Consider the following 13,543-nt stretch of genomic DNA (forward strand, 5'->3'; position numbering starts at 1 on the left):
TCTTTTCTTCATCAGCAGAAAAGCTGGCCAAATGCAACCTCACCGCAAGAGCAAAAGAACAGGGGTTCCATCTAGCCCTCTTGGAGACATCTATCCACATGAAAACAAAAGCCTTGTTAACTATTTTCCAGCAGGGGAAATCAGTCTCCACGGAGATCCTGTTTTGAGAGGAAGAAAGAGTAACCTCCTCAGACGAGTTCTCAAGAGTCTCATTTCTTGTCTTTAAAAGAAAATCTCTTAAGGACTCGGAGAGGTAAAGGAGCTTTTAGAAACCGGATTGGAGCACCATGTGAAATTTACCAACTGCCCTTCCCCAAAGTCATCCTTCCAGGACGTCTCTTCTTGTCCGCTAACAAAACTACCTTAGAGCTCTTACTCTGAGCTCTGAGCTCTGAGACACATCCCATCCCACCACCACACACACAGCCCCGATTGCAGCAATGGGCCATGTCCTGAGCCAGTTCGAGAGCCGTTCGCCTGGCGCCACAGAGGCACCACAAAGAAGCTGAGATCAGAAACTCTGGCAGCATCCGACATTCCTGGGAGGCAACAGATGCAGGTATTATGTGGATAGACTCAGGTGGGTAAGCTGTGTTGGCCTGAAGCGCAAGAGCAAGGCTTCAAGCCAAGGGGCTCCAAGGTTCCGCTGGAACCAAACTTTGCCCGGGTGTTGCCTACTTACTTATCCTGCTTAACCTGCTTAAAGCCTAACCTTGCGCGAAGAACGCAAGGGCCAATGTTCAGGGGTCCTGAGCCGGTGCAAGAGCAGTTCGCGGGGCGCACAGAGGCACGGAACAGAAGCGCGCCGCAGAGCCCGGAGCACCAAGAGCGCGCCGCGGCGCGTGCTCGGGGCCCGGGGATCCCAGGACCGCACGCGCTGGCTGCGTGTCCGGAGGGGGCGTGGTCGCGCGGCAGCTTAAAGGGAGGCCGCGGACCGCGCAGGTTTGCAACTCACCTGGGCTGCCTTGGGCTCTGCAGAGCATTTGCCGCCGTGGGTTCTGCTCCTCCTCCTCCTCCTCCTCCTCCTCCTCCTTTGTTCGTGCAGTCTTCCTCCCTTGCTTGTCGCATGTGGGGTGGGGAGTGGGGCTTGTGCAGCTCTCCGGAAGACAGACCCCCCCCCTTAAGTAACACCAGCACTCGCACTTCCGTGGGGGGCTTGCTGCCTGCCTGCCTGCCTCTCATGGCTCCAGCGGCAAAACGAGTCCCCAGCTGGGCAGGCACAAGCCTCGGGGTGTGGGGTGGTGCACGGGACGCCCTGAGTCCGCCGGGGGGGGGGGCAACTCCCGGCTGCCAGACGTCTTCCGCACCCTCCGGGTCTGCCAGGGGGCCGCGCCCCACTGCTGCATTCCTTGGAAGGGACGGATGGTTGCATACAACCTGAAGCAGGGATTTTGTAGATAAATTACAATTGGGAATAGGGCCATCTTCTAGAGAAAGGGATGAGCAAATGCTGATATACTTTATAAAATTACAGCCAGAGATGGGGGAAGGGAGGGCCATACAAAATATCTAACCACAATGCTCCCAAGTTCAGCATTCATATCAACAGAAATTTACCCCCAAAGTCCAAAACGTTTGATTTCAAAAGAGTGAAATTTGCTAAAATGGGAGCACTTGTCAGAATAAAAACAGGATCAAGTTAATAGGACTGTTAGGCAAACTCAAAATTAAGTTTTCGGGTCCAGGTGGCCTAAATGTAGTCCACCTAGCCGTTGTGAGGATAAAACAAACAGCTTCTTTGCGGTGCCACCCGAACTCAGTTGTGTGGGCAGGATAAACAGGTGGGAGACAAGACTATTGACAACTGTGTTGTCTGATTACAGATGGAGTTGACCAATGGGACTAGAGTGCAGGAATTCCTTCTGATGAGCTTCGGGGGTGGACAGCAGAAGCGGACCCTACTCCTCATCTTCTTCACCGTTCTCTACGTGCTCACGTTGGCTGAGAACTTCACCATCATTACTGTGGTGTTCCTAGATACCCACCTGTCCCGGCAGCCCATGTACATCTTGCTGAGCAGTTTCTCCTGGCTGGAGCTTTTCTATGTGAATGCCACCGTGCCCCGGATGCTTATTGACATGACATTACCTTACGGAATCATTTCCTTCAGCGAGTGCTTCCTTCAGTTCTACATCTTCTTCTCGCTGGGCAGCACCGAATTCCTCTTCCTCTCAGCCATGGCCCTGGATCGGTACTTGGCCATCTGCCACCCTCTGCAATACCTACAAATCATGTCCCCAAACTCCTGCTATGCTCTAGCGGTGACTTGTTGGATTCTCGGTTTCCTGTGGCACGTTGTCCCAATAACTATGATCTCCCGGTTGTCCTTCTGTGGCCCCAATGTCATTGACCATTTCATGTGTGATGCTGGGCCCATTTTTGCGTTGGCCTGCCCTCCCCTAGGAATGACCCCCCTTGTCGCCCGGATCTTTTCTAATGCTCTTATTTTAGGCAACATTTTCTTTGTCGTGTTATCCTATAGTGTCGTCATCTTCACCTTGATGAAACCTTCTTTCGAAGGGAGTCGTCGGAAGGCCTTCTCCACCATCTCCTTCCACCTGATCGTGGTGACCATCTTCTACACCACCGCGGCTGCGATGTACTTAGTTCCAGCTCAGGGCAATCAGTCGGAGAGGACTAAAGTGGTGACGGTCTTCTATACGGCTGGTACCCCTTTTGTCAACCCCCTGATCTATTCCTTGAGGAACAATCAGGTGAAGGAGGCACTCCAGAGGGTGCTGAGAAGAAAGACTACACTTTAGGAGCACAGAAACAATGGAGAAAGAAAAACAAAATGTTCAGCCAACCAGTCTAGATGCATGAATTCACTTTTGAGGACCTGCTTGGTATAGTAGTTAAGAGAGGTGGCTTCTGATCTGGAGAACTATGTTTAATTCCTCACTCCTCCTCCACCTGAAGCCAGCTGGATGACCTTGGGTCACTCCCAGAACTCTCTCAGCCCCGCCAGCTCAGAAGGTGTCTGTTGTGGGGAGGGGAAGGGGAAGTGATTGTAAGCTGCTTTGAGACTCCTTCAGGTAGTGAAAAGCAGGATCCAAAAACCCAGCTCTTCTTTTTCCTATTGGTCAAGAGAGGCATCTCTCTCCCTCACATTCTTGTTTTGCATTGACCAATCAGGATGCAGAAAAATGAAGCCCCAGTTAGGGGGAGTTCAGCTGTAGCTTGGAAAGTGCCTGATGCTACGACAAAGTTTTCATAACGCTTTGGAAACAAATCCAAGGCATTTTAAAAAGCAGTATGCTTCTTCCGTAATTTCCTGGGAGCTGAAGAAACCATCAAACAAGATTCTGGGTTATAGGTTCTCAAGTTGATAGAACCTGGATCAACATTCGTCTGGCAGTAGGGAATCATGGTACAAAAATTTGTTCAAGCAGGCTACACAGCCTTTTTAAACCTTTTGACCATAGAGGTGCTGCTGAAATGTTTTTTAGACTTCAAGGTATCAGGAAGGGATGTCAGCTGGCGGCAAAGGGTTAAGTGACCAGGGTCCTTTCTCTTCCCACCCCCTGCAGGTCCTTCATTGGCCACTTTAGGATGGACAGGTCAACTTGCCCAAGGAAGGGTAGATTAAAAAAAAAATTAAACCCTTTTTCTTGTCCCTTTGCCAAGAGCTGGAAATCTTAGGCACAGGGTAGAGAGGCTCTCTCTGGCTGCCATTTTTAAACCGCCCACACCACTACGGTACCATTGAGGGCTGTGGTTGGGAAACCTTGCGTTAGAATTTCCTAAATATCACAGAATCTGCTTTGACCAGTTTGGACATTCTACCTTCATCTCTTCTGTGAGACAGATATCTAAACACACTTTATTCCTCTCGTTTTGCGTTTTTGCCAACTAACACCATCAGAGGCGAAGACATGATACTTCACTGTTCACTCTATAAGAGTATTAGTTCCCTGTATATTACCTGAAATTTATCTACATTTCCCAAAAAAAACTGATGAATTCTTCCACTCCTTCTAGATTGCCTTGAGGAAATCTCTCTGGCTCAACATGAGGAAACAGATGTTCCAGCTGTTTTATTAACTGTCTTGTATTGCGAACATTAGTGATTAACAGCGTTAAGGATTTCTCTTGGTCTCATGTGTTGATTCTGGTTGAGCTTGTTCCCCTCAGTTGGCTGATCTTGGATCATCGTCATGAATAAAACGAAATGAAACCTCTTTCTGCCTCTCTCGCTGCGTGTGTTTGTGTTTGAGCCAGGGCAAAACTCATCCAGAGTACCATTTCGGCATGAAAAACATTTTCAGTATTGAATCCCCTTATATATTAATCATTAATTAAACATTATTTTTATAACCCTCTCCCTACATTGGGTTTTATGCATGACCAGGACCTCAGAGGGTAAGGTAGGACTGATTGATTAATGTGTGTTATATGGCCAGAGGGTCTGAGGATTATCTGACTCCCAGAAAAAAAGACATTAGGAGGTGGTCTTCAACTGGCTGCCCCCACATCTTGACCCTGGGCTCCCTTGGTAGTCACCCTTCCGAGTGGTAAAAGTAAGTAAAGGTATCCCCTGTGCAAGCACCGAGTCATGTCTGACCCTTGGGGTGACGCCCTCCAGCGTTTTCATGGCAGACTCAATACGGGGTGGTTTGCCAGTGCCTTCCCCAGTCATTACCCTTTACCCACCAGCAAGCTGGGGACTCATTTTACCGACCTCGGAAGGATGGAAGGCTGAGTCGACCTTGAGCCGGCTGCTGGGATCGAACTCCCAGCCTCATGGGCAGAGCTTCAGACTGCATGTTGGCTGCCTTACCACCCTGCGCCACAGCCTGAAGCATTCATGATAAGTATCTGGCCAGCCTCTTCGACAACCAGTTTGCTTAATAAATAAATAAATAAATAAATAAATGTGGCTTGCTTTTTCTTTTATATGGCAGCTTCTGTTGCAGATTTTGGGGGGCAAAAAAACAAAATCAGGCAAAACTCAAACACCGCATGATCCTTATGCATGATCTCCTAAAACATGCATATCTCCCTAGCTATTTTAAAACTGAGGCTCTGCAGATGCGCTTGTCTTCCAAAAGAAACCAGAAAGGGATTCTGTCATGTCTCAGCGCATTCCTGGCCTTTGGATCCAACTAGGTTCCCAGTGGCCACCATGGGGACAATTTACTTTTGGGTACACCTTGGGAGGAATAGATATGTGCCAGCTGCCAGCCTCCCTCCCTCCCTTCCCCTTTCCCCTTAGCATGTCCAAGGTGGTGGTGGTGTGTGTGTGTGTGTGTGGGGGGGTTATGTGAGACTGAGAACCACCTACCAGCATCCAAAGTTCAAAAGCATTTATTACAAAGGAAAAGTTACAAACATATTGTTAGCACTGCACCAAACTGAGCAAGACCATCCCAAAGAGATAGAATCCTTCTCTAAACACGCCCTGTTAATATAAGGCAGGCTCCTTTGCTTAAGAAATTACAGCTTCCTGTGAAGTTTTCATTACCTTAAAGCTGGCCATGGTTTTCCCAGCAAACACATGATTAATGGCTGCCTATCTCAGGCGAGAGACCTCCTTGCTCAGGTAGACTCCACACAAAAGAGACCATCTTCCTGGCTGCCATGAGATTGTTCCACCTTAGTTTCTCCACCCACGATAAGGCTTGGTCAAAGAATTATGGTCCTGGCTGTCTCCAGGAATCTCCTGCCTGCAGTCTGTCTAGCATTTCAAATTTCCAAAGTCTCTATTTTCCCTTTGGAGGAGAAGGGGGGTTGACCCATCCATTGCCTCTTAGTTTAACCTATTTGCATTTGAAGGGAGGTGAGCAGTTGAGCTAGCTCCCACCTTCCCCTGGGAGCCAGGGGGGGGGGAGGTTAAAACCCACAATATGAAGCTTCCAAGCCCAAAAAAGCATTTATTTACAGTCACTTCTGTTAGAAGTGACGTTGTCATGGTATGATGTCATGGCAGTACTCTGCTACTTGGGCAAAAACTCCATGGTAAAAACGGGCTTCTACCATAGAGTTTTTGCCCAATAGCAGTGTGGCCAATGTGAGGGTGTCACTTCTGGTGTACCCTGGAAATGACAAGAGCACATCACCTGCAACATAGCCTGGGCCTCCCTCCCTCTCCTCGTAAATCCTCCCACAGGGGGGCAAGGCCTGGTAGCAAGAGATCCCCCTCCTCCTGCAGGGAAGGTCTGGAAACCCTATGTCCACTTTAATGCCCCCCCTCAATGCTCACATTTAACCAACCCAGATTATGCTGAAGGGGTGGATTGAAAGGTCAAGTTGGCCAGAAGACCAAAGCTGGATTCATAAAAGGAGAGTAGGGTAGGATTTGGGAACGGAAAGCATGTCAATGTGATATAATGCCATAGAATCCATCTTCCCAAGCTGTCATTTCCTCCGGGTGATCTTTGCCACCTAGAAATCAGTTGTCACCCCAGCAGATCTCCACCCACCAGCCTAGCCTGATCTCTCCAGATGTCACTGGCTCATGTGAACTGTAGACTATTGAACTCTGGAGAGCCACAGTTTGGCCACTCCTGCTATAGAGGGCAGCTCCCCCGGAGAAAGTGGCTTGTTCAGAGGGCAAGCTTTATGGCATCACCTCCCTGCTGAGCCCCCACCCCAAACTCCACCCTCCCCTGGCCCCACACCATCCCCAAATCTTCAGGAATTTCACAGCCCAGAACTGATGAACATCGTTGCAAAGCACAGGAAGTAATTGAGAATTGAAAAAAGCATATCTGTGGTGTAATGGTTGATGAGGTCCTTCTTCAAGAGGCCTTTCCCAAAGGCCACCAAAAAGCCCATCCGTGGTGTCATGGTTGATGAGATCATCCTTGAGGGACCCTTTCCCAAAGGACACCAAGAAGCATATCAGCAGCATTCAAGCCGACAAACTTGCTTCTTCCACAAGATCCCAACACCGCTGTAGGACATTGAAAGCTACGCCCCACTTCCAAACACACCTTCCGATGGACTGAGCAGTCCTTTGGAGCAGCCAGGTACGGAGCAGAAAGCTTTTCCACTGCAAAAGAGACTGCGTGGGGACTTGAATGAATGAACAAATGAATGCTAACCAAACATGCTCACGGAAAACATGAAAACAGGGTAATTTGATGGGGCATCATGAAGCTACAGAAGGAGACAGAGAAGCGATGTATTCATAAATGTCAGAACTCCGACCCTTCCTCTCACTGAGGGGCAGTTTGTACTTTAAAATATAATCTCAAAAATCATAAGTACACAACGCTGTCTGGCACGAAACGACCCAAAACGGATGCCCGACAGAAACGGCCAGGGTGAGTCACAGCGTACTTACAAAACATGTTTACACGTTTGCCACCTTTGTCATACCTTTGAATTATTTGGGGATGATGTCCTTGATTGTGGCCACCAAAGGTTTAGATACAGTTTTTAAAAGGATCTATACCTGCAAAGTTGCATGTGACAGGACCCCTGTAGTGACATCTTGTGACAAATTACAATTTGTAATAGTGGTGAGCTGTTTAGGATCCAAAGCGGGATCATAGCTATGCTGTCTCCTACAGGGTCTTGTCTCGTCTCTCTCCTCTCTGCTAGCATGTTCCTCTTTTCCTACTTGCCAAAGGAGAGTAGGTATAGATAGCATCCTGCAGAGGGAAATAGGCAGAGGGCACCACAATATCATCGTTAAATATAACACAAGGAAAGTATTCCAAGTAGGGATCCCCTGGAATTATAGCTCATCTCCAGGCTGAAGAGATCAGTTCCACTGGAGAAAAGGGCTGCTTTAGAGGGTGGACTCCATAGCACTACCCTGAGGTCCCTCCCTGCCCCAAATCTCACCCACTCCAAAGCCTGGGTATTTTCATGTGTGGCAAGGTTTCTGCCTCTGCCCCCTTTCAGCCAGGTTTTCTACCACTGCTTCGGTAGCCATTAAATCCCTTCAAAAACCTGCCGCTTCCGTGGAGAACCTTCAAGCTGGCCAGAAATGCTTTGGCCAATCCTTGAGCAGAGGACACTAAAAATAAATAGCTACTGATTTACTTATACTAGTGAGATTTGGAGCTTAGATCTTGTGAGCCTATCCTAGTAGTAACTTCACTCCTGCCCTATGTAGAAGGTTACTCAAAGTGCATGTTTTCCTATTCCTTTCTTTATATTTCAGAATTTGTAAGTACTCAGAGGAACAATAGGTATAATCTGAAACAGGGATGGGGCTGTGTGTGTGTAAAGATCGCCTCTCTCCCTAGTGGGATGGAAGGTCTGTTCAGCATTCCTGTTTTGATGGAGACAATGGTAACTAGTCTGCAATGATGGTTATTTTATTGAATTCCAGATGGAGTTCACCAACGGGACCGTCCAGGAATTTGTTTTGCAGGGCTTTGAAGTCGGGCAGCTGCAACGACTCCTGCTCCTCGCCTTGTTCGTTCTTCTTTACCTGTTCGCCATGGCTGAGAACCTCACCATTATCACATTGGTACATCTTGACACCCACCTGTCTCGGCTTCCCATGTACATCCTCCTAAGCAACTTCTCTTGGCTGGAGATCTGCTATGTGACCAGCACGATGCCCCGGCTGCTCTTTGACCTGGCGTTGTCCAACAAGATCATCTCCTTCCGTTCCTGCTTCCTCCAGTTTTACATCTTCTTCTCTCTCGGCAGTACTGAATGCTTCTTCCTCTCTTCCATGGCCTTGGATCGGTACTTGGCCATCTGCCACCCGCTGCGGTATCCGCAGATCATGTCCCCAAATTTTTGCTATGCTCTAGTAGCTGCTTCTTGGGTCCTTGGTTTCCTGGCATACATCGTCCCCGTGACACTGATCTCCAAGATGTCCTTCTGTGGCCCTAACCTGATTGACCATTTTTTGTGTGACCCGGGGCCAATTCTGGCTTTGGTTTGCCCTCCACTGCCAAAATCTCCCCTCATCAGCCTGATTTTCATGGACATTGTGGTGATCCTCGGCAACATCGTGTTTGCGGTGCTGTCCTACGGCTCGGTGATTGTCACCCTGATGAAAAACTCGAGCCAAGGCAATCGAGGGAAGTCCTTCTCCACCATATCCTTCCACTTGTTGGTGGTCACGCTTTACTATGGCCCCGCGGCAGGGATGTATGTAAAGCCAGGGGGAGAAACGGATTCGAATGTCACAAAGATAGTCACACTCTTCTACACGGCTATCACACCCTTTCTCAACCCCATGATTTACTGTCTGAGGAACAATCAGGTGAAGGAGGCCCTGGGCAGGTTATGGAGGAGAAAGGCGATATTTTTGAAAAGAAGGGTGACAACATAACAAAGCGGGGGAAAACAGGAAATATATACCAAAATATGCAACTTTGGTGTCCCAGATAAAGCTGACATGTTCAATGTTGGACAACAAAGGTACCACTCCCAGTTCAATGTGTCTGACTCATTTGCACACTGGAAGACCCTAACATGCATTTCCACTGAAATACTATGCTGGTGCTTTTGACATATATGTTCCATAATAAATGCAATACAATGAATTGTCTATTATTTTATAAGGCCCTCGCAACTGTATAATTCTTAGGCAATCCATCAAATGCAGGGAGGGGGAAAAGATTGTATGCGAAAATCATCGTTTCTCTATATTATATAAGAGAAGTAAAGCTAATTTATGTACGTAGATATATTGTACAGGTGGTTTTGCTGTCAGCTCAGTGGAATGGTTATTTTCTGAAAGTCAGATAATTATTTATCTGAGCTTGAAACATGAACTATCCCAGTCTCAAAAAAAAAAAAAAAACCCACTGAGAATGTAACAAAGTGAAAATACACACTGGGAGGGGGGACACATGTGTGGATCAATAAATCTTACAGTTAATGGAATTCCTAGTTCCAACTAGAAATTAACATTAAACACAAAAATAGATTCTTGCCTTCAGAGTCTTTAATATCATCAAAACAAAACTATTAGGTAATGCCTAGTTTCATTGTGAGATTTCTTCAGTTTTGTAATACTAATTGCACACAATGCAACCACAAAATTCAAACAGAGCACAAGGTCTCTTGGAAACAGAATAGAGACCTTGTGCTCTTTCTGAATTTTTTGGTTGCATCATGTGCAATTATTACCACAAAGCTGAAGAAGTCTCAGAATGAAACTAGACCAGCCTTTCTCAACTTTTTTACCATTGAGAAACCACTGAAACATTCTTCAGGCTTCTAGAAACCCCAGAAGTGGCATGATGATACAGAATATGGTTGGATAGCATAGCTGTGTACATGCCCACCCAGGGCCCCTCCCATTCCCACCCCCTCCAGGCCTATTATTGGCATTGAATGGACCCCCCTTCCCATGAAAGAGTACTATTAAAGGCAAGATTAGAGGTATAATTCATCTTTCTCTGGCTTTGTAACCCCCTGAGGCTTCTCCCCATCTTCCCCAAGCTCCATTCCCTAAAACCCCAGGAATATTTCAGCTTAGCAACCATGTGTAGAGTCACTCCAAGATGTTTAGAATGAAGTAACTCTACTTAGGTATGTAGATGATTAGCCATATTTGGAGGGAAGATGAAAGAAAGATGAAAGACGTAGAATGTCACCAATAGTTGGCAATTTTCTCCACGCCCTCCTTCCTACTCCAAGTCCCTCTTCTCCCCGCAACTGTTCAAAGGGGTCCAGAGACCACTGGGGCTGTAGCAAGAGGGGGGAGGCAGGAACATCCATGTGCACAACTCTCTTTCGATTTCCACTAGTGAATGATTGGATCCAGCCAGGTTCCTTATGCTGTCTCGCCCAATTCCTCTCCATATCACAGTGCCTGTGCCACAAAGCGCTTATTTATATGGATCCCATGATCCTTAGCATAACCTTTTCTTTATGGTGAAAGGGCATCTATCCTTCCTGTTTCATCCACAGGAAGTCTGCTTGGATCTAAACCTTGGTGTCTATCTCTTTGCTACCAAGAGCCATCTCCAAGAACAGAATGGCCTCCCATCTCAGCCACTGTCCTTCACATAGACCAGCCAAGCATCTAGCCAAGGTTGTTCCCTAAAACCTCAGTTTTCTAGGCATGAGGAAGTATTCTTGTTGCTGTTTTGATCCTGGGGAGGTAGGTCATCCCTTGACAAAACTAGCTACAGGAGATGGCCCATGTTTACCCAACACGACCGTCTGAAAGGAAAAGCTGATTACTCATGGTAATTGCCTTCATATCATAACAGCTGGGAGCCAAGCTGTCTTTAGAGTATAGTCTTCAGAGAATAGGTTGTTAATGAAGTTTCTCTTGCAGGAGCATTTCCCATGAGTCACCGACAATTTATCAGGAGTGTTCCACTGTGTTCTCTCACTCCCCACAGAGCTGTGACCACAGCTACAGCCAAACACCACTATCAGACCACAGGAAAGAATGACTTCCATATTCCCAACATTTCGCCCCCCACTTCCGATTCAGTTCTTGCTGGGCGAAGAAGCATTTTGAACACTGCTGTGGGACAAAAAAATGGGAACCTTAACAAGATAACAAACAACAGGATGGGACCATAGATTTGAGTGGAATCGTGCCACTCTGAAATACAAGAGACGTGAGCTTCATCAAGAAATTATGAGAGGAATATTATAGAAGTATGTTTGTGCTAGAAAAGGCAGTGTCTGGTGCACAAAGAAGAGAAGACCCTGCAGGGGGGAGCAAGAAGACAATTAGGATAGTGGAGTAACCCTTGTTAAGCGTCTGCCTCGAGATGGCTACTTTGAGCATGATTTCCTTCTTCTTGGAAGTTTGACAGTCAATCTCACCCTGTCTCTCAGCTAGAGATGTAGTTAGGGACCTATCTTAGTCTCTCCTCTTTCCTATCAAGTGTTACCCAAATAGGCAGCCTCGTGCTTAGATAAAGCAAGAGTGGGTAACTGGGATTCTCCACTGATTTTTAGAGGGATTTTTCTCTTAAAAGAATTCTCAAAATAAACCAGGCAGATGTTCTACTGGAAAGAGGTTTTTTTTAATTAAAAGAGAAATAAAAGGGCAAAACACACACACAAACACATTGAAAACAAGGCTAGCTAAGGGGAAATCAGAGAAGAGGAAGAAAGCAATTTTGGAGAGGGCTACAATTACCAGTCTTGAAGTAAGCGGTCCACGGAGGCAGCAGCAAAATGACTAGCATTTTACAGAGACAAGAAGAGAAGATCCAAATGGATTTGGGGGAACAATGTATGGGCTTGCTGTGGACCAGGATGCCATACTTTATAGGGCAAAATGTGCTCTGGGGCAAGCTGATATATTCATCCTATAAACAATAATTGGTTGAGTTTTCTGGAGGTGGACAATGATTTGTCACAAGCTTGATGGGTTTAAATGGTGCTTGATGACCCTGTAAGTACCTGGTTGGCAAAGCTACTAGGTTGGGTGAATAGAGTTGAGTATTGCTTGGTGGAACAATTGTTTCTGCAGAAAATACACATAAAATCTGGAACATTGGAGGACTGCTCTCCCCCCCTAACTGAATGGAATTTTTATTTAGTATTTTTTCCAGGGATGCAAATAACCAGGCAATAATAATGATTTGCTTATCTCCTTCTAGATGGAGCTAGTCAACAGGACTAGAGTTCAGGAATTCATCTTGCTGGGATTTGAACTTGGGCAGCAGAAGCGGTTTCTCCTCCTCGTCTTTTTCAGCATTCTCTATGTGTTGACATTGGCTGAGAACTTCACCATCATCACACTGGTGGTTCTGGACACCCATCTGTCCCGGCTTCCCATGTACATCCTGCTTAGTAACTTCTCCTGGCTGGAGATCTGTTATGTATCCACCACTGTGGTTCGGATGCTCTTTGACCTAGCTTCCCTTCGTGGCATCATCTCCTTCCATGCCTGCTTCCTTCAGTTTTACATCTTCTTCTCCCTGGGCACAACAGAATGCTTCTTCCTCTCAGCCATGGCCTTGGACCGCTACTTGGCCATTTGTCACCCACTGCGCTACCCACAAATTATGTCCCCAAATTCATGCTGTATTTTGTCGATAACTTGTTGGCTCGTTGGATTCCTGTTGTATATTATCCCAGTTATTTTTATCTCCTATATGAACTTCTGTGGCCCCAATGTGATTGACCATTTTTTGTGTGATCCTGGACCAATTCTGTCCCTCGCTTGTCCTCCGCGCGAGAATGCTCCTATTATCCTTCAGACGGCCCTGAATGTCGTTGTCTGTGTAGGCAATATGTCCTTTGTGGTGCTATCCTACGGGGCTGTGATTCTCACCCTGATGAAAACCTCTCACCGGGGCAACCGAATGAAGTCCTTTTCCACCATATCTTTCCACTTAGTGGTGGTGGCACTTTTCTATGGCCCCGTGGCAGGGGCTTACGTAATCCCAGTTGGAGAAGGTGAGATGAAGTTTATTAAGGTCATAACACTCTTCTACACTGCCGGGACGCCATTTCTCAACCCCATGATCTATTGTCTGAGAAATGATCAGGTGAAGGAGGCACTGGGCAGGATGTGGAAGAGAAAGACAATATTTCTGAGGTGGAGAGTGACACGGTAGAGAGGAGATAAGAAGACAGGGAAGGAACATGCAACCTTCCGGCAACAGTAATGTATTCGCCACGAGACAAGAAGGGTCCCTTG

The 13,543-nt window shown here is 46.9% G+C and overlaps 3 protein-coding genes across 5 annotated transcripts; all 3 read left to right on the forward strand.

The window, feature by feature from the left end:
• Positions 1-397: 397 nt before the first annotated feature.
• On the forward strand, positions 398-4,148 carry LOC143826333 (olfactory receptor 11H6-like). 3 transcript variants are annotated; one of them, XM_077315081.1, is made up of 2 exons: positions 398-559; positions 1,824-4,148. In XM_077315081.1, the coding sequence occupies exons 1-2, from the start codon at positions 554-556 to the stop codon at positions 2,760-2,762; spliced, it is 945 nt and encodes a 314-aa protein (XP_077171196.1). In that variant the 5' UTR covers positions 398-553; the 3' UTR covers positions 2,763-4,148. The 3 variants fall into 3 exon arrangements, with proteins under 3 accessions (XP_077171196.1, XP_077171198.1, XP_077171197.1); XM_077315083.1 differs by lacking the exon at positions 398-559 and adding an exon at positions 908-942; XM_077315082.1 differs by lacking the exon at positions 398-559 and adding an exon at positions 910-991.
• A 4,139-nt stretch (positions 4,149-8,287) lies between these two features.
• Positions 8,288-9,247, forward strand: LOC143826613 (olfactory receptor 11G2-like). Its single transcript, XM_077315453.1, has one exon. It carries the CDS (start codon positions 8,288-8,290, stop codon positions 9,245-9,247), a length of 960 nt encoding a protein of 319 aa, XP_077171568.1.
• Positions 9,248-12,488: 3,241 nt separating this feature from the next.
• Positions 12,489-13,460, forward strand: LOC143826614 (olfactory receptor 11H6-like). The gene has a single exon (XM_077315454.1). It carries the CDS (start codon positions 12,498-12,500, stop codon positions 13,458-13,460), a length of 963 nt encoding a protein of 320 aa, XP_077171569.1. The 5' UTR covers positions 12,489-12,497.
• Positions 13,461-13,543: the final 83 nt, after the last annotated feature.

Source organism: Paroedura picta, chromosome 16, assembly GCF_049243985.1.
Source record: "Paroedura picta isolate Pp20150507F chromosome 16, Ppicta_v3.0, whole genome shotgun sequence".
Taxonomy (NCBI): Eukaryota; Metazoa; Chordata; class Lepidosauria; order Squamata; family Gekkonidae; genus Paroedura; species Paroedura picta.

Excerpts from the sequence above, each read along its gene's own strand:
- LOC143826613 (XM_077315453.1), top strand. The coding sequence starts at position 8,288 with ATGGAGTTCACCAACGGGACCGTCCAGGAATTTGTTTTGCAGGGCTTT.
- LOC143826614 (XM_077315454.1), top strand. The coding sequence starts at position 12,498 with ATGGAGCTAGTCAACAGGACTAGAGTTCAGGAATTCATCTTGCTGGGA.